Genomic DNA, 20,382 nt, shown 5'->3' with positions numbered 1-20,382 from the left:
TGGATGAAAATTTGGGAGGATGGTGGGCTCGAAAAATGCAATTTTTTGGATAAATAAACGATTTCAATACTTCAATTTTCGACCGAATTTTCATTTGAAAACCGCCTGATCAGGAGAAAACACACTCCGAGTCCCCTTAAAAAATAGATAAATTCAAATTTCAGGTTCAGCACATCCCCTTTCAAATGCGCCTAAGAGAGCTTAAATCCATAATGTGGGCTCTGAGAAACCCCCTACCACAAAATTGAGCACTTTTTTACCACACACGGACGTCACGCGTGCTCTACAGTAAATTAAGCGCCAAAACTCGGATATTGAAGATAGACCAACTCTGTCATTGTCAAACAATCGGGCGTTAAAAATCGATCGTCCATGATTTTTTGCAGATTTTTCGAATTTATATTTCTCGAGAAACGATTTGGGAACGAAGCTTGATTTGGCGTCGGAGCCAAAAGCAAACCCTTTCTTTAGTAAGAAAGGCAAAAAAAACTGCATACTCTTTCCAATGGATTCCAAGTTGGGTTAAATAGAGAGTTAAAAAAATGATTTCTGATAAAAAATAAAAAAAATCACTTATTTTTTATTGTTTTATTATATTTGCAATAAAAAATGCATTTTGAAAAAAATCACCGTGTTCAATTTTAAACAATTTTTAAGATAACTATATCAAAAGAAGTCGAAGTTTTTAATTAAAAAAAACTTTGTTTACCCATATTTTCGAAAAGCTTAAAAAATCATATATTTTCCACATTTGAACTTTGTCGGTACAACCAAAATAAAAAAAATAGATTTTCTTAATGTCACCCTATCATCCCTCGATTTTGATCACTGATATCTTGGGAACTGATTGTAGCTGGCTGTTGAAAATGAAATTGTTGTGTAATTTTCTGCTCTTTTGAAAAACTAAACATTTTTTTTGTATGATCGGGCTACACATTTATTTAATTTTTAACGATAGGTGTTTTTTGCCCTTTTGAAAAGTTATTCTTGATTACATGTGAGAGTTACTCAAATTTTAAATAATCAGAGAAATAGTTTTCAGAAATTAAAATTTATTTCAACTTAATTTCAAAAGCTTGTTTTAAAACAAACTTAAGCGGCCTTTCGGCAACATTTTTTTAAGAGACAGATTAGTTTCGAGAAGGAAGTCATCCATTTTAAAATTTCACCAAATTCAGCACCAAAGCGTTGAGTGATCGATGACCCCTGCGAGCAGGTGCTGCCGCCACACCTTGTTCTTGAAATGTAAATTCCTTCGCATTAAAAATGTTCAAATTTTAAATATTCAAAAAAAAAAAGTCACTCTCGTTGGTGATAAAAATGCCGGCCCAAAAACGAAGAATTTCATTCACGCTTGGAAAAACTCATTCCAAGGCGAAAGGAACCGGTTCCCATTGACGGATTCGAAGACTTTTCTGTGCGAGGGGGGGGGGGGGGATCAATGGACCATGCTGAAGATAAAGTTCGAATGACCAAAAGTGTGTGTGTTCTTGATACAGATTTTTTGGGCTGTTACAAGGGTTGTGGGAGTGGTCGCCGGTCGTGATTGCGGACGTTCCGTTCCGGTCGGTTGAATCTTCGAGCTCATTTGAATATTTTACGGGTTCGATACTTGAAACGTTCATTCGTACGAGCATGATAAGAGAGAGGGTGTGAGGGAATCAGGGTTTTGCACCGGAACATGAATGAAATGGAAATGGACACGGTCATTCATGGGTGAAGAACAAGTGTTGAGGGTGGTTTGAGGAAAGAATTTAAATGTGTGGTTTAAGGTGAACTTGTTCAACCAGAACGATAGAAGAATGCAACTTTAATTTACACTTTAACTGAGGTATCAATTCAACCAATGTTCCATAATTTTCCTAAAATGACAACAAAAAATAATGTTTTAAAACAATGAAAACAATCTACAATTTTCTACTATTCTCCATGACGCAACAGAAATAATCCAGCACGTGGCCGCGCTGCTTCTGCTGCACCGGAATGATTTACGCGACCACAAAAATTCCATCTTGAGATGAAAAAGCGAAAATCGCAATTTCACCTCCCTTATTGTGTATTTACACACGGTGCTGTGGTTCGTCCCAACAATACCAAGAAGGGAGTCTTCAAAGGGAGCCACTATTCTTTTTTTCTAGGGTGAAGGTGGCAATTTTGGACATTTTCATCAGAAACTTTAGAGTTTGAGCATTTCAGATCGCAATTGACTCAATTACCCTTAATTTCAAAGGAATTCCAGCGCCCTTTTCCAGTCTCCCGTCCAGAGCACGGCGAGTCTTCGAAAGCTCCAAGAAACTGGAAGAACTGGAGAGAATAATTATAATTACAGTTGGCCGCAAGTGATTCACCATAAATCAAAATGCAGGTGGCGGCTCGGCTCCGTTCTGTTTTCCGTCCTTTACACTCGAGCTGATTGATGCTGGCCTCGCTGGTTGGTGGAAGAAGTTTGTGCGCTCGTCGAGATGATGAAGGGAAGATCAATCTTGGCCTTTTTTGTTGTTTGGCAGTTTTATTGTTTCCCTTCGAAGATGTTTTAAACTTTTTGAAAGAAGAGACTAAGATGGCAGTACTGGTAGATTCCTTTAAGAGATATTTTTTACAGTTTTTAGGGTGAAAAGATTTGATGTGATGTTTTTTACTGAGAATCTACAGTTTTTTTTAAATTTCAATGTTTTGAAATATGATTTTTTTAACTGAGAGATGAGAGATGAGAGATGAGAGATGAGAGATGAGAGATGAGAGATGAGAGGTGAGAGATAAGAGATGAGAGATGAGAGATGAGAGATGAGAGATGAGAGATGAGAGATGAGAGATGAGAGATGAGAGATGAGAGATGAGAGATGAGAGATGAGAGATGAGAGATGAGAGATGAGAGATGAGAGATGAGAGATGAGAGATGAGAGATGAGAGATGAGAGATGAGAGATGAGAGATGAGAGATGAGAGATGAGAGATGAGAGATGAGAGATGAGAGATGAGAGATGAGAGATGAGAGATGAGAGATGAGAGATGAGAGATGATTTTAACTAAAAAAGTGAGTCAAATAAATAAAAAAATCCCAACTCATCAACCAGAAGCCTTAAAAAATCACTTTCTCGTTCCAAATCTCACGCCTTGTGGTCATAAATATTTGCATCCATAGTCAGACAGTTTCACCTCTCCCCGCCAGCAGTCTCGCCAGTCATCATGAGCCAGTAGCAGGCCCCCCCTCCTTTGGACGGTTTTATCGCGAGTTATTACCGCGGACTGCAAAGCGTGGGAAGCCTTCGGCGCTGCCGTTGGTTAGTCCACGACGACGATGCAGTGACAGTCCATGCAGATAAATGTATAATTTATTGTAAACTGAACCGATCGCGGAAGGTTTTTATTTTTTGCAGCCAACTGGAAATTGAAATCTGCCAGGGTGAGTTTTGCATCTCTTGTTTTAGTAGAGATGTTCCAAAAATGTAAAATTTGTAATTCCATAAAAAAGAGCAGTGAGAGTTCAGCTTCTAGCGTGGATGGACGTGTTTTTTAATTTATTTTTTTATTTTTTTATTAACGGTCATTCAAATTGTAGATGCAACCTAAAGCCAGCAAACTTTTGAAGCTCAGCTTTGCATCTGCTGCATCACCTCTAAGCGCAACACCAGAAGCGAACGGAAAAATTGTTTTTAGTAACTGGCAGTGGGATTGTAAATAAATACATTCCCCCCTACCCCTGGTTGATGGCGGCAGCTGCATGAAGTAATAACCGCCCCAGGGGTTGGTGAAGCTTCAGCTAGTGGAACGAGTTAGTGCTGCTGCAAGTTCGGTAGCAAACCGGAATCAAGTTTCACCATAACTCGCTGCGGCGAGGCTCTTTTTTGTGCTAGAGGACCAACTAACCGTGTGAGGATCCCACACGGGTCTACTGAAACTCAGCTGGAGAGATGAATTATTAGGTTTGGCGTGCCGTCCTGTCATAATCACTGTCAGGCAGATTTTTCGGGGCAGGATTTCACCTCCCCGAAAAAAAAAACGTGTTCTCACAGTAGTACACTTCCGTTGGAGGGTTTTTGAGTTATGAGGTATGCTGCTGTGATTAAAAAAAAAACTAGTTGATGTTTAGTAAATCATGTTGGGAATATTTTCGGTCTTCATCCGGAAGCTGCAGCGAGGGCAGCTGAACAAAAACTACGAAAATAGAAAGGTGAAGCTCTCTAATCAACGAGCATAGCGTACGGTGAACCGTTGAGAATCGATAATTGAACCCTAATGAGCACTAAGTGCGAAGTTCGACTAGCTTAAGGGTAGTTGAGTGGCTGTTTTTTCGAACTCTTTCCGGACACTGCAGGCACTCTGAACAGTTTTTGTTCCGTAAACTGGAGCAAATCGATTGAGAAGTTTTGGCAGGGAGTGGTCATGAAAATCCAGGGGGTTTCCAAACACGGAAATATCAAATAATTAAGTTTTAAGAGTGATCTACATTTTGACCAGGCTGGCGCCGTTATTGATGGAAATCTAGTTTTTGACTTAAAACTTGAAGTTTTCATAATTCAAGCTAAAAAACTTCCGTGGCTCACACGTGAACCGATCCCCAAGAGAGCCGCGCAACGGGGCGAAATTCCACAGACAAAAAAAAAGTGCCAGCTTTAAGCGCGTCCCAGGAGGAGTAATTACATACTTTAACTCAACCTCTTCACAACCGCAACAGCGAGAGTGAGTTGGTGCTTTTTTTGCGAGCGCGCACTCTCGTCTGCCCTGCGGAATCGACGACCACTTGTGCCCGGGAATCCATGGGGCGTCCCCCCCTCTAGCGCGCAACCCCAGCTTTCAAGATGGTCGATGGGAGATTTTTATCTAAAATTAAAATTAATCACTGACCACGCGGTTCGGACCTCGAAAGCTTCGTGAAGAAATCGGGGGTTTGGGGGTGGAAAGCGTACCGAATTTGCTGGAACACACGTACTCTCTCATACGTACGATGAAAGCTTCAAGATTGGAACTTGGAACCTTGGAGGAGAGACGCAGATTAATGATGGTCGTCGCCGCCGGGATGGAAGAGGTGGTGCATGAAATTCTTCATTATGACGACAAAATTGGACCAGCAGAGCAGGGTTTGCTGTAATTATGATCTGGACTCCTTTTCGTGGTCCATTGTCTGTACCCGGGGTGAAATCGAGTTCCGAGGAATGGCACTTTGCGATGGTGATTCGCGAGAAATTTTGATGGAAGATGAGAATCGATCCGTATAATTATAACATTAAAAGATATGATTTTTTGCAGTCCCGAAGGCGCCCATCGAACTGGAGCATGCAGATGATGACCCTTCTCGATTCGTTTCCACTTTATGGATCTGGGTCTTTGTTTTTGGAGGCAGACCCCAAACCCGTTAGCTTGAGCTTCTCAGAATTCTAAGATTGACCCAGTTTTGGCTTCAAATGTTGAAATTGTTTCATCTGTCATCTCTCATTTCTCAAGCCTTTTTTCTGATAAATTTAAGATTGGGATTCTTTGCAACACAAATTTACAACTTAAATGGTCGAAAATATCTCTCATCTCTCATCTCTGAATTAATTCTTCAGAAATTAATTCTTTTCAAGAGTTCCTATTTTTCCAAGAAACTTCAGAAACTCCAAAGTATTATAAATTAACACGATCTATCACAGCAACTGCCATTTTCAAAACAGAGTCTCTTGCATCCATGAAGGCATCACTCTCACCTCTGACGAATGTCCTCTACGAGTCTCCTCCGAACCACTCCGACCAGCAAACAGTAGCGCTACTTTGCTTTCAATGGCGACGATGATTATTATTTTTAACTCGTTTCGTGACGATTCACAACGACTGCGTGGTAGCGGAAGGTGGGAAAAACCAGTTAAGGCTAAAGTGCAACCGGAGTGAGCTTCAAAACCAGTCATTGCGATTCGTTCGAGCGGATTTAATTTAAATTTTGTAAAATTAATGGTTAAAACGGGTTTCGTTTCTCTAACCTTCATAATTTTTAATTTGTGTGAAAAATAAATATAAAATTTGAAATTTTGGGAATTCCATTCTGCAAGCTTAACAAAAATATTAAAAAAGATAACTTAAACTATGTTGAGAAAAGTTTGAAAATTCCAAAAAGTGAATTGCTCTCACTGTTCATCACTCGCAGCACAAGTATCACTTTTCGTATTTTATTAAAAATGATAAAACTGCAGCGGACGACGACCAGTTCCAACCAAGGGAGGTCGTATTTTGGTGGCACCGAACACGACATGGTCTGACACCTCCCCGGGATTGTGTTTGGTTTCCGCGACATTTCGTATATACGGTTTTGAGCGCTAGCGGGTTGCACTGAAGAAAATTGACATGTTGAATGCATTTGAATTATTTCAGCAATCGAGTGTTGAATCTTCGAAACATTTTTGTAAGAAAAAAAAACTATATTAATGTTATGAATTCAACTGCAGTTAAATTTTCCAAACATTTCCAATTTAGTGTATTGCCTTCAAAACATTTTCATAACAACATTGAATAACATATAATTTTAATGCACTGTTCTAAATATGTGCTTAATTTTTCAAATAATAATTTAGAATGAAAATAAACAGCTTGTCTATCGATTTTTTACTTTGCTATATTGTGTTTTTCTCTAATCACATTTTAATGAATAAAAATATACAAAAATGTCATTGGAACACTAAATAAAATGTAGGGTAGAGTAGTCATCAATGAGACACGGGGAACAATGATAAAATGGCTCTCACAAGTCGTAGTTTCAACCAATCAGGCTCATATTTGGGGGAAAGATGTGTCTACTAGATACACGTCTGCCATATTAGTGGCTTTGGTTATGGACGCTCCCTTGAAAAGTAATTCATAAATGTTTGATTCTGGGGTGTAAAAGTAAATTATGGACAAAAAAAACTTTTTCGCTCGTAGGCTGCCATTTACACCAAAACTAATATTTCTTAAAATTTCTTTCGACGTTCTATAGGGATTAAGTTGGGCTACAATGTCCTTTCATTAGATTTGGCCAAAATTTAGAATATACTCAGAATCCAGGGCTGTCTCATTGTTCCCCACTCATTTCAGCCCATGGGTAACAATGAGACACTTTGATTTTTCTTCAATAAACTTTTCAAAATCGATGGAAATCTTTCAAAACATGAATTAAAAGTGATTTTTGGCATATTTATAGAGTTTAAACTTCATTTAACCAAAAATACAAAGTTATTTGGTATTAATATATAGATTTTACAAAATTGAAATACTTTTTAGTGTAACTTTTGTTATTAAAAGTTTCATGTTGGCAAACTTGCTCTAAAATGTTCAAGGCAAGTCACCTGCAATGGAACAATACAAAAACATGATGTTTTGCTAGAAAAATGTTGATTTTCGTAGAGTGTCTCATTGTTCCCCAGCTGTCTGATTGTTCCTGCCAAGTGCGTCTACAATGAGACAGTTGAATAACTCTGGCTGTAGATGTCGGATCGATCTCATATTTTTGTCAATGTTAGAACACATTTAAAAAATGATAATGCAACTAAAAGCTCATTAAAACATGCTGATGAAAAAATTAGAAAAATCGTTGAAAGTTGAAAACCAAAAGTGTCTCATTGATGACTACCCTACCCTATACTCAAAAAATAATTAAATAATTATATTATGGAAACAAACCTAAAAAAAGAAAAACACTTTAAAAAAATGTCCAAAATTTAAAATTAAAACAAAATTGGAAATATTGTCTGACAAATATGACAAATAAATGTAATAAAATGTTGCAAAATTGGTGAACGATTTTTATCAGTGATCAAATCCGGAAAATTTATAAAGAATTTAAATCAGACTAATTATTTTAATTTTGTTTTAAATCATAAATATGTATCCATACAAAATGATAAATAGAAAATGATATTGATACACTGAATTAAATTCTATGTAAGCATTTCTCTGAGACTTCAGATAACGATTTTGTTTTTTGATTTGGATGGAATTTTGTGTGTACATTTTCGATGACCAAAGAAGTATTTTTTTAAAATTATTAGTCCACACAAGTTTGCATACAATTTTCGCAGCTATCGATACAAAAAGGATATTAGAATATTCAAAACTGGTATCTTCGGCAAAGTTTGTCATCTTTGATAAATCATATTTTTGTCACAAATTGGCCATTTTTTTTTGAATGATCGTAATTTTTGAAAAATAGTGAGTGGATAACTCAAAATTGCCTTTTTTATTTTGATAATACGACTTTTGACAAAGCTTAATCATATCATAAAATGTGTTTTTCTCTAAAATATTAGAAAAAAAATCCTTGTTTTTAGCTTTACAGTTTTTGATGATTGTTAGATTAGATTTTAACGATTTTAACGAACAAAATTATAAAATTAAGACAATTTCAACTCATTTTCCCAGTGATTTTTTAAGCGACAGAAAATGTCAAAAATCTGAATTCTTGTTTTATTTCTAACGTAAATTTCCTTCAGTGTTTTCACCATAAAAGTAACACTCACGGCTGTCACCGTCAGGTTCGCAAAACACGCGTGGGAGGACAAAACGAAAAACTGCATTAATATCGCGCTACTCATTTTTGCTGCTACCCGTGCTCGTTCGAGCGCTCTGCAATTTTCGTCATTACAGTGCGCAATTTTCCGTCATGAAAATGCACTTTTATTCGTGCTTTTTCGTTCTTGCGCTTAAAAAGTGGGTGGAAATCAGGCAATCAAACTCGTTTCCAGCTCCGTTTTTTTTTTAATTTTTATTCTTTTCGAGTGCAGAATAGTGAGGGAAAAGGGTAATATTTTACCCGGGTTGATTAATCACTTTTCCTGTGCGCGAACGAGCGCAAACCTGGAAGTTAATTAAGTGCATCAGTGCATGGAGCTTTTGTCGAACTTGGAGGTGATGAAAGTGAATGCGAAATTTTAATAACCACACCTCGTCAATTTTTTTTCTCTGCCGGTTGAAGGGAGCTTAAAATTTAATATTCTGTGCGGTTTCATGAACAATTGAATGCCCGGCACACCAAATCGTGTGACCAAGTTGTGGCCTGTTTAAAGCACTCCCCCTAGCTAATGGTGGTGCTGTTAATTAGCAAAACTATTTATGGCTGCCGACAAAGGAGCAAAAACAACACTGAGCTAAATCAGCAACTTTGAAGCGAAGCAAATTTTGTTTCGTTTTTTTGTTGCGCAAACAATCAATGAACAAGTCCGGCAGCAAATTGCTGGAGCAATCAGGTTTTACTGGTCAAATCGTTTCAGTTCATTAGGGAATTGGCTTAATTTGGTTGGGGGGGAGTGAGTAATGATTTGTTTATTTTGTGGGAGTTTAAGACCACCAAAGTCTAAATCACATGATTTTTTTTTTTGTCAAATTTTCATTGTGGGAATGTTTCACCAAAAATATCCAAACTCAAGACAAAAACTTGAAATGTTCCAGGAATTGGGGGTCGTATCAAATCACGTTCCAAATCGCACACCTAAGCTTGATTTATGTTTCCTATGGTTGCATCTTTTGTTAATTCTTCCTGAAAAAAAAAACAGCCGCGATCATAACGTAGAAAAAAAACCAGTCCAGACAAGACCTCGGGCCGTCCAAAGTGCTTTTTAATGACGGCGAGAAGGGTGTATCGATACTTATAAATACCACAAGAAAAGATATTAATGTGGAGAAGCTCGCAAAAAGCTCAGCTTGACCATGACCGAATCGTTCCCTGGAAATCGCTGCAAAAATGATGCAGTTTTTCGAACCACTTTTTGCTCACAAACTCAAATAAAGCATAATTTGAGCGAATTTTAAACCAAATCGCTCTAAATCAATTATGCAATCTGATGAAATCCCAGCGTGGGGTCGTCCCAGCCAAAAAAACACTGAAACAAAAACGCACCTCAAAAGTATGGCTCCGACTGCTTCTCGGTAGCTAATGAATGCAAATAACATTAATAGTTTGTTTCCTGTCATTTCTTGCCAACCAGCACCACCACCACCAAGCTCTGGTTGACGAACTCAACGGAGCGAAAAACATTTGCATAAAAGCACTGCACGACCAACAAAAAAAAAAACTTGACGAAAAGCGCGCTACAGGTGTGCCGGTCGCGCTGACATTTCGGATGTTTATTTTGCGCGAATATCAAATTTGAAATGATAATTCGGAAATTTATCTATTTTTAATACGAGCCAAGTGGCTGCTGCTGTTGCTGGGAGTTTGTGGAAGCCATTAAGATAGCGCGAACGGACGGAAATTTCCATCTTTTTTTTCGACGGGACGGTGACGGAAGAAGGTTAGGATTTGTGGTTTTGTTGAACTCGTTTACAAAAAAGGGTAAAAAATATAAGTGTTCCCAGAACGTCGGAATAGTCCTTTTCTTATAAACAATTTTTATATGGTTCAGATAACTATAATAATTAGTTTCATGGTACTAATGGTAAATCAAGGCAAGGTTGCCAGTTAGTCAAACTTCTTATTTTATTGGAATTCAAATAATTCAAATACACTTTTCCACGATCTACAGTTAGCAAAAACATCAGCATTTAGACTGTTTAAAAAATTATAGCTAAAATTAAAATTCAAATTCTTTATAAGTATCGCCAGTACACAACAGGGTTGCCAAATCATCATTTTTTATGATTCCCCAGAATGGTGTTCTTTTTTAACCCTTTACTGCCGATTTTTTTTCGTTTTTTTTTTTGTTTTTCCCTTGTTTAGGAAGACATTTAGAGCCACTTTTGCTCTACGAAAAACTTTACTTCTCTTGTTTTTTGTTTTTCTTTTTTATTTTTAGTATCTTAATTTGCATTTATCTTTTTAAGTTTATGTTTATTTTTGGTAGTATTTGGCCTATTCTACCACCTCCTATCATTATATTTTGAGAATCTCTTTTTTTTGAGTCACTTTTCCTATTTTTAGCTTTTTAACATTTTCTGCTAAAGAATGAAAACATTATCATTTAAATTGTAAAAAAAACGTAGAGACACAACATTTCTTTTATATATAGGAAATGTTAGTAAGAAACACAGCCAAAGTTGACCCCTGAAAATGTTTTTTTTTTTTTTTTTAATATTGGCTGAGTCACTTAAACAAGTAAAACTTCGAACCCTAAAATTTTCTTAAATATTAAGAGTTCTTCTTTCCAGTGCTTTTAAAAGATCAAAAATTGGATGAAAAATAGGTTTTTGGCTATTTTTCAAATCGAAGCCCGTATAGAGGTGAAGTTGGATTGTAGAGGGTCAATTTAACTAATAATATGGAGTAGTTTTCTACGATTTTGCAAATCGATTTTTTTTATATAGATAAAAATATTAAGTAAATTTTCAATGTTTAAAAATTTTCAATTTCGTGGAACTTTTAAATCGTTTCAATAAAAATAATTTCAAAATTATTTAACTTAGTCTTGAATTGAGTTAAATTATTTATGTGTAGACCTTTTTTTAATAAACTAGTAAAAAGCTCAGAATTTCTCAAATAAATTTCTTTATACGTTAACAATCGAACCAATAGTTTTCAAGATATTATCGATTGAAAATCACTGGTTAATTAGGTGCACCTAAAAAAATATTTTTCAGTTCTTTGTGAGGCTGTGTTTCAATTTTCAATTTTATTTGACCACCTTTTTGATATTTTCTTAAAAACTATTTTTTTTCCATAATTCATTTATCTTGAATCAAACATGGAAAATTTTGGACACAGTTTCATCAAAAAAAGAATAAAAAAAAATTTAAAATCTTGAAGTAATTTGCGAAAACTTTAAACAAAAAATGTCCTCGAAGTAATTTCCATCATTTTTCCAAATTATGGTTGCAAAATTATCTTACACTCAAGAATCACCTTGAAGACATACATTTTCACTTGAGTAACAACTTTACAACTTTGAATTTCAATTTAAACAAATTAAAATTAATTTTAAAGCGATTTTTCATAAAAAAATAAAATAATAATGATTTAAATGAGTGACCAGAACTTCTTTTTTATATCTCTTGACAGATATTTGAAACCATTTATAACAAGTCATAACATTTGACTACATTGCAATTTTTCCAAGAGATACCTTTACCTGAAGTATATATTATTGATAGAACTTTAGCTTAAAATTACTTCCGGGAGATCCTACTTTCCTTTTTTGGACTTTGAAGCAAATTTCCTATAAGTTATCAAATTTGATGATTTGGTAACACTGTCTTGAAATACTATTCAGGGCTATAAAATAATTATTGACTGACTTTAGGCTAATTATTAGACTTTTTTCCAAAAAGCTCTGAAGTTTATTATTTAGCAACTCTGTAATGCGATATAATTGGGTAATGTATAATTACTGGTACCGTAAACCGGGGTGACTTTGATAGGATTTCAACTTGTTTTTAGAATATTTTCCAACAGGTAAGGTTTTTCTCAAGATTCTTATTTTTAAAACATGTACTGGGGTAGGCCACACAAAGTCCAAGAACTATTTCGGAAAAAAGTTTTTTCAATAATGTTTAGAAAAATAGTTACGTTAAAAATTTTTAGTTTTAATTCCGGGGTGGCTTTGATAGTCATAGTTTTTCTTGTTAAAATCATATTTAAGATGTTCAAAATTTATTTTTACGCTAAATGTATCATCACTAAAGTAGCTGATATAGTTTTTAAGAAAAAAAATCAAGTTAACTAAGGGTATAAGCTTTTTAGCAAACTACATATAAATTTTAGGTAAAATTGTTAAAAAGTCGGCATTTTGCCTGAAATTTGTTTAAACTAGTTTTGTTTATAAATTAATCGTTTTTTATTACATTTTATACTGAATTCGAAGCACGAATCACAAGTTTTCGTATTTTACATGAAATTTGTTCAACTGAAATAGCCTATAAATTTGGAGATTTTTTTAAATTGTGTTTCAAAAACACATATTATTTATTATTTACAAACTTTTTTGACCTTCTCCTAGTGGAAAATTTTCCAAAGAATCCGAAAATTCATTCTGTTTTTCGATCAAAAATCATGTTCATTGAGAAAATCATGACACTTTGAGAAGTTTAAAATAACGACATTCATCAACATTTTCTAAACTATAGTTAATTAACTTTTTAAACTTGTCAAAATTTTATGAAAAGTTCTTCTTGAGGTACTTTGAACACTTCTCTACCACGGTCAGTATGTTTCTAAATCATTCCTTGCGTAATTTAATTGTTCTCTTCATTCTGCGGAAAAATCGCAAACCTATCAAAGTCACCCCGGCTATCAAAGTCACCCCGTTTTACGGTATGTAAGTTACTGCCGGATAACGTTTTTATACATTTTTAGACAACTAATTGAGGACATTTTCTATTAGTTAGAAAAATTGATGAATTGGCAACACTGTCTTGAAATACCTTGACTTTCACAAAATAAATTGAATATTTCAAGGAAAAAGAAGGAAATTGTTAAAAAATAATTTTGGAATACCTTTCATAACTTCTTTGGCTTGAAGTTTTTTTTTCAATAAGCAATACTGAATTGCATTATAGTATGAGAAAGAAATCAAATCAATTGAAAGCAACGTTTTGAAGACAAACAAACATTACCTTATTTTAAATAAAAACTAACTTAATCCACCTGTGTGGTTGATGCCTTCCTCACTTTTTACCAACAATGGGTAATATGAGTGGTTTGGACACATATTTCAGCTATTTTTTTAAGGTCCAGAAAAATAAGTGCACAGATCAGGGATGCCAGATACACAGATTTGTCTGTGTTTCACAGACTTTTGAGCTTGTGTCAGACAAATTTTGAGGTGCACAGACTTTTAAAAAACTTCATTAAATTAATATTTTGTAATCTTTTTTGTTGAAACATATTTCGTTAGATTTTAAATGCTTGAAAACGCAATTTTTGATGGATTTCAATGACCGTGAATTGATATATTTGGATTTTAGACAAATGCACAGACATACACAGACTTTTTTACAGACATTTTGAAAAACCAAGTGGCATCCCTGGCACAGATACAACTTAAGTAGTGAAAACTCGAGACAGGAATGCCAGATTTTCTATTATGTGGACTCGTTGGAAAGGTCTCTCGATTACCTAATCAATGATGGGTCGGATGATGGATCCGGACATCGTTTACATACATTTAAGTGAGATCCGGCTTCAAAAAAGTACATAAATATCACATAAGTGGTCATAACTTGAGACAGGGTTGCCAGATCTTCAATTTTGTGGACTCGTTGGAAAGGTCTCTCGATTACCTAATCAATGATGGGTCGGATGATGGATCCGGACATCGTTTACATACATTTAAGTGAGATCCGGCTTCAAAAAAGTACATACATATCACATAAGTGGTCATAACTTGAGACAGGGTTGCCAGATCTTCAATTTTGTGGCCTCATTGGAAAGGTCTCTCGATAACCTAATCAATGATGGGTCGGATGGTGGATCCGGACATCGTTTACATGCATTTAAGTGAGATCCGACTTCAAAAAAGTGCATAAATATCACTTGAGTGGTCATAACTCGAGACAGGGTTGCCAGATTTTCAATTATGTGGACTCGTTGGAAAGGTCTCTTGATTACCTAACCAACGATTGGTCGGATGATGGTTCCGGACATCGTTTACATACATTTAAGTGAGATCCGGCTTCAAAAAAGTACATAAATATCACATAAGTGGTCATAACTCGAGACAGGGTTGCCAGATCTTCAATGTTGTGGACTCGTTGGAAAGGTCTCTCGATTACCTAAACAAAGATGGGTCGGATGATGGATCCGGACATCGTTTACATGCCTATAATTGAGATCCGGATATATGTGAAAACACATTTTTATACATAACTTTTGAACTACTTATCGAAACCTCAAACAATTCAATAGCGATGTATGGGACCCTAAACCAAGTCGAACGCAACTGGTTCGATCAAAATCGGTTCAGCCAGTGCTGAGAAAACTTGGCAAGATTTTTGAACACATACATACATACACACACACACACATACACACACACACACATACACACACACACACACATACACACACACAGACATTTGTTCAGTTTTCGATTCTGAGTCGATATGTATACATGAAGGTGGGTCTTCGAGCTTTTAATAAAAAGTTCATTTTTAGAGCAGGATTATAGCCTTACCTCAGTGAGGAAGGCAAAATACTCATTTTAACTAGAAAATTGTTCATTTTTTGAGTTATTCCACAGTCATTTGTAAATTCAAAGGCAAATAATTTTAAAGAAATTGTTAAACAACAAATTAATTTAAAGATATTAAAAATAGTAAAAAGACAAACAATTCCACAGAAAAAAAAACGATTCTCGTAATCGTGAATTAAGTTCACGAATGTGAGAACCACGAAGGAATTTATTCAAGAGTATGGTGCATTTGCACTATAAACGTGAATATATTCCTTCTGGGTTCTCGCATTCGTGAATTTAATTCACGATTTTGAGAATTGATTTTTTTCAGTGTATTAAAATATTAAAAGACAGAAATGTTAAAAAATGTTAAAAGACACGACTTGAACTTAAATTTTAGAAATGTTAAAATTGAAACAAATCAAAATAATTTTGATAATTCCATCATCATTCCTAAATAAATTAGATACAAATTGAACACATTTCATATCACTTTAACAAAAAAAACTAAAATTACTTTTTTTATATGATTTGAATGGCTTTATGTGACATAGTCAATTTTCAGAAAAAATATGATTTTTAACAGTTTTCTCATCAAAAAATCAAAATTTTGATGCCATATTGAATGATTTATGATAATAAATAATTAAATTTTGCAGTTAAAAAACTTGAAATAAATTAAAATCAATTGAAAAAAATTAAAAGCAGCTAATCCATAATAAAAATGAAATACCTAAGAGAAAAAAAAAATGTCAAAAAATGAGTTCATCAAAAAGGTTGCTGAAAAAAATTATTTATGCTTGTTGTTTTGAACTTCGAAACGAAAAGTATCACAAAATTATTTAAACATCATTACTGTTATGCAACTATAATTAAAAAAATCAATTATTTAAAAAAAAATTCTCCATAAATTTCATGTTTTTAAGCGATCTGTGGTCAAACATTTTTTTTTTTTGAAATATTGAAACGTCTTTATTTGATTGAAAACGCAAAAAATAAGCGTTTTTCAAGGTATTCTGAATCTTTTGTTGCAAGTTTTTTAAATGCAAGTTTAAATTTTAGTAATTTTGTTTTTTACCCTGAGTTTTTGAGACAATTTTGAAATAGAAAAAATACTTGAAACGAAATTTGCAATTGCCAAGATGGAAACAAGGAAAATTATCAAACTGTAGAGGCTTCATGAAAAATAACTCAAAAGATGTTCAAGTCTTTGTCCTTTTCAAGACAAGACAAAAATGGTGAAACCTTCCCTCTTGACACTTTCTGGACCCCCAGAGGCTACAAACCGCTCCGTTTCTCTCACCCAAGAAAACGCTCTTCAACACCTCCCAACTACTTACTGCCCGTAACAGTGGCGACCAACAAAAGAAAGTTGGCTCAATCTGCTTTCGTGTACCTTCCCGAAAGAGCCTCCTCAAAGAAAAAACTAGCGCAAAATTGCTCGCGCTGACTGACACTTGCCAGTGGTTGACGACCCTTTTCTCGCGAGCTTCACGGGGTGTGTGTGTGTGTGTGTGAGGAAGTAGCTCAACTTTAAAAGATCGACACAACTCGACTTCATCGTCTCGATTTGCATAATGAAGGTTTAAGTCAACGACATATTTAAAGTTTCGTCGATTTCATTATCGTAATCATTTCTCGTTCACGACGGGTTGACTAGTTTCGAGGCGACAACGGGGGAGTGGCTTCCCATTGATAGACATTTTGCAATTAGCATAAATTAAGCCGCTTTAGGGTGAGAGACTTGAGTGAGGGGAAACCCGAAACCACTTGAGGAAGAGTCAAAGTTGACAATGTTTATGCATTTTGAAGAAACTGGAAAACCCTCCAGAACCCGAAACCACCCCCCGGAGACACGTTACAGCGATGTAACGAACCCGAAACAAACCAATCATTCCGGTCCGAAGGAAATCGAGAAAGACCGAAAAAGAGGGGGGCCATTCAACCTTCAACCCAAAAATACCCACAGCCGACACTCGATCGTAACAACAGCGAAGCACATGGTCGTCCGAGCAGTAAAACTTTGCCCTTTTTTTACGCCAGACACAAAAAAGTGCATTGCACTTGTGCGCAAAAAGCGCACAGAGCGCTGAAGATGGTACTCTCGGTTTTATGGCTCTCGGGGCGAAGTTCCCCTTCCAGTTCCGAAAAACTGACCAAGGCAAGAAAAATAAACGTAATAATAACAGATTGTAACGTGTGCGGGGATTCACATGTGCTCGGAGCTGGTTTGGCGCGGGCACGGCGAGTTGATTTGAGGTGTTTTTTCGAAAAGAGACTTGAGCGGTCCAGCGGTGACGAATCTGCAAATTTCGCGGAATGGGCTATTTTTGAATCGTATTTTATTGCTTTGTGTTTCTGGATAGTAAACAAACTTCTTGAAATTATTTTTACAGTAGAAACTTGATAAGTTTCAAAGGAGACTTGACCCCTCAGCAAGCAACAAACCCGCAAATTTCACCAAATCTCACTTTTGCCGCACCGTCGGTCATCAGCATCCATCTGCGAAAGAATTGTTGTTACATGTTTTGTTCCCTTCACTGCTCCACAAGAGAGGTACTGACCGAACCTTGGCCGCTGCTGGAACGGGCTTGGGTTGGCCTCGAAGCGTTTTTCGGTTTGTGTGTGCACTTTTTTCGCAACCCTTCTCGGCAGCCACATCTAGATTGTGGCGCGCTTCCGAAGGAGTTGTAGTCTTGGCGGTGAAGAGGGATGGATGGAGGGGGGCTACTTCAGCAAAATAAACAACCTTCTCCTGAGCTGGACATGTTCCGAAAGGGGGAAGATAAACGGTCTTCTTGCTGGTTCACAGCAGATAATTGGAACAAAATATTTTGCATGTTGTCCGGGACGAGCTGGGTAGTAATTCGATCTTGTTTTTTTCTCTTTTGCAGATACATTCACTCGAAGGAAAAGCCCTTCAAATGCACCGAGTGCGGCAAGGGGTTCTGCCAGTCGCGGACGCTGGCCGTGCACAAGATTCTGCACATGGAGGAGTCGCCGCACAAGTGTCCGGTGTGCAACCGGAGCTTCAACCAGCGCTCGAACCTGAAGACGCATCTGCTGACCCACACGGACCACAAACCGTACGAGTGCAACTCATGTGGGAAGGTGTTCCGGCGAAACTGCGACCTGCGACGTCACGCGTTGACGCACACCGTCGGGGACGTTCCGCCGGACTCGCTGGACGTCGGAGATGACGATCCCAATTTGAGTGGGGACGAGGACGAGTCCGTACTGGAGGTTGATTCTCCGATCCACAGTCCTGCCGGGCACCGGAGGTCTCCGTCGCCACCGCTGGACATGCCCGTATCGGCGGAACTCGACGACGACTATCCGGACGAGCACGAGGAAGAAAACGACGAAGACGAGACGATCAGCATAGCGGGCTTGCCGGAACCGGATCCGACACCCGTAGTTCAGTGCCATCACGAGAGACCTACCGGCTCGAAGAGCCCGTACACCATGCGACCCCAGTACGATCACGGCAGTAGATCATCGACCAGCTCCCAATCCTCTCAACACTCGCAACCAAGCCTCACTGGTGAAGACCTGTCCACCGGAGGAGGAGGTCCACTGCCCGTACAACAACACCCGCACGACATGTTCATGCCCATGCTGCACGTCCGAAGGGACCTCCATCACAAGATAGGTCTCCTAAACCGCGCTTCCGCAACCATCACCAGCGGAACGGGTCTCCTCGAACCCGGTGGACCCACCCCTCACACCCCCTTCTACAGCTCGATCCCGCTCCGGAAGCGAGCCATGGGCCCGGACGGCGAACCCCACCCGATCATGGCCCGCCATTCCCTAATGTCGTCCCATCTTTCCCACGCGATGATCAATCAACGACCCCTCATGAAACCCCCCGACCACGACCAACAACACAAACCCCCACCGCCAGACTCCTCCTCCCCGCACGAGTCCCTCCCCATGATGTCCCCCCCGTCAACCCTCCCGACCTCCCCAGCCCTCCTCTCCCCCCAACAACCCACCCAGCATCCCATCAATCTCGTGAACCTGTCGAATGCCCCGACGACGACAAACCAACCAACCTCAGCGCCAAGTTCCACGGCGGCAGCAACTCCTTCAACGTCGGCTCCGGCCGCCGCACCAGCTCCGGCGGCTCCGCCGCAGCGCAAGACCGGCTTCAGCATAGCGGACATCATGCGTCGCTAGCTGGGACGTCCTGCAGAGATCGTCGGAGAGAAAATCCCCCGAATCAATCAATCAAGCGAGAGGTTCGCGGAGACGGGCGAACGGTTAATTAATGCTAATGAATTCTACAAATGTACAAAAAAATAGTGAGGGAATAAGAGGAGTTTCGGAAAAAAAGTGAGAGGGAGATGAAAATAGTGTCAATCCTTTTCTTCCTTTGGGAGGCTATAGGAAAAGGGGAGAAAACGGTTGGGAGGAGCTGATTAGCGAATCGTAGCAAGCTGCTGAAGAGCTGCTGTTGAGCTAGTTTCTTGCATTATTGATGGCTTCCGACTATCGGAAACGCGGCGAAAACTAAGTGGATGGGAGCGTTGCTCACCGAGCAGGAGCTAATTAGGGACGGAAAGTTCGGATTTCTTGGTGTTTTGAAATTTCTATATTTGTAATTCCAGATTTATATTCACTGATTTTTTTATAATTTTTGTACATGATAACTGTTATTTTTAAGGACGTTAGAGGAAAAACAATTCCAAAATCAGAATTTTGATATAAACATAATTCGAGTTTACGACCCTCTTTTACAAGATTTTTAACTCGTTTTTCTTTTGTAAAATAAAAACAATAATATTAAAATTACGGACAATTGTTGATACAATGATAACAGAATCTTACTAACTTCCCAAGGTTTACCAAAAATGTTATTTAAAGTTTTTGAGCTCTGGTTGAAAGAGGGGCAAAACAACTGTCAAATTCCAAGCTTTATTGTCAAAAGTTTTAAGTGAAAAAAACATTACAAATTGTTTTGTGAACAGTTAAAGTGTAATTTCTGTTCAAAATTTACCAAATATAAATAAATTTGAAAATACTCAACATTTTCACAAAACAACGTTTTTTCGAAAAAGTACTCAAAATTTAATTTTTTTTTTCAATATGGGTATCAAATGATAGAAATTTTTTCATACATTTTGAAAGTTAAAATATTTTTTTTAAATACTCCAAATTTTCACAAAACTTTCTATTTTCGAAAAAGAACTCAAAATTTCTGGTCATCTTGTGATCGAGACTTTTTCATACATTTCGAAAGTTATAACACATTTTTTTGAAAATACCCAATTTTTTCACAAATTACGTATTTTCGAAAAAATACTCAATATTTCAGTTTTTACAACATGGGTATGAAA

At 37.2% G+C, this 20,382-nt stretch overlaps 1 protein-coding gene across 1 annotated transcript in view; it reads left to right on the top strand.

Moving 5' to 3' along the window:
• The window catches only part of LOC6050920 (protein bowel), a 74,315-nt gene extending 54,527 nt beyond the window's left edge, over positions 1 to 19,788 (top strand). Inside the window, 1 exon segment of the mRNA XM_038255919.1 lies at positions 17,938 to 19,788. Coding sequence (XP_038111847.1) covers positions 17,938 to 19,222 — 1,285 coding nt within the window. The 3' untranslated portion in view covers positions 19,223 to 19,788.
• Positions 19,789 to 20,382: the final 594 nt, after the last annotated feature.

This window comes from Culex quinquefasciatus, chromosome 2 (genome assembly GCF_015732765.1).
Source record: "Culex quinquefasciatus strain JHB chromosome 2, VPISU_Cqui_1.0_pri_paternal, whole genome shotgun sequence".
Classification (NCBI taxonomy): Eukaryota; Metazoa; Arthropoda; class Insecta; order Diptera; family Culicidae; genus Culex; species Culex quinquefasciatus.
Note: the sequence above shows the minus strand (reverse complement) of the source record. Positions and strands in the feature narration are given on the sequence as shown.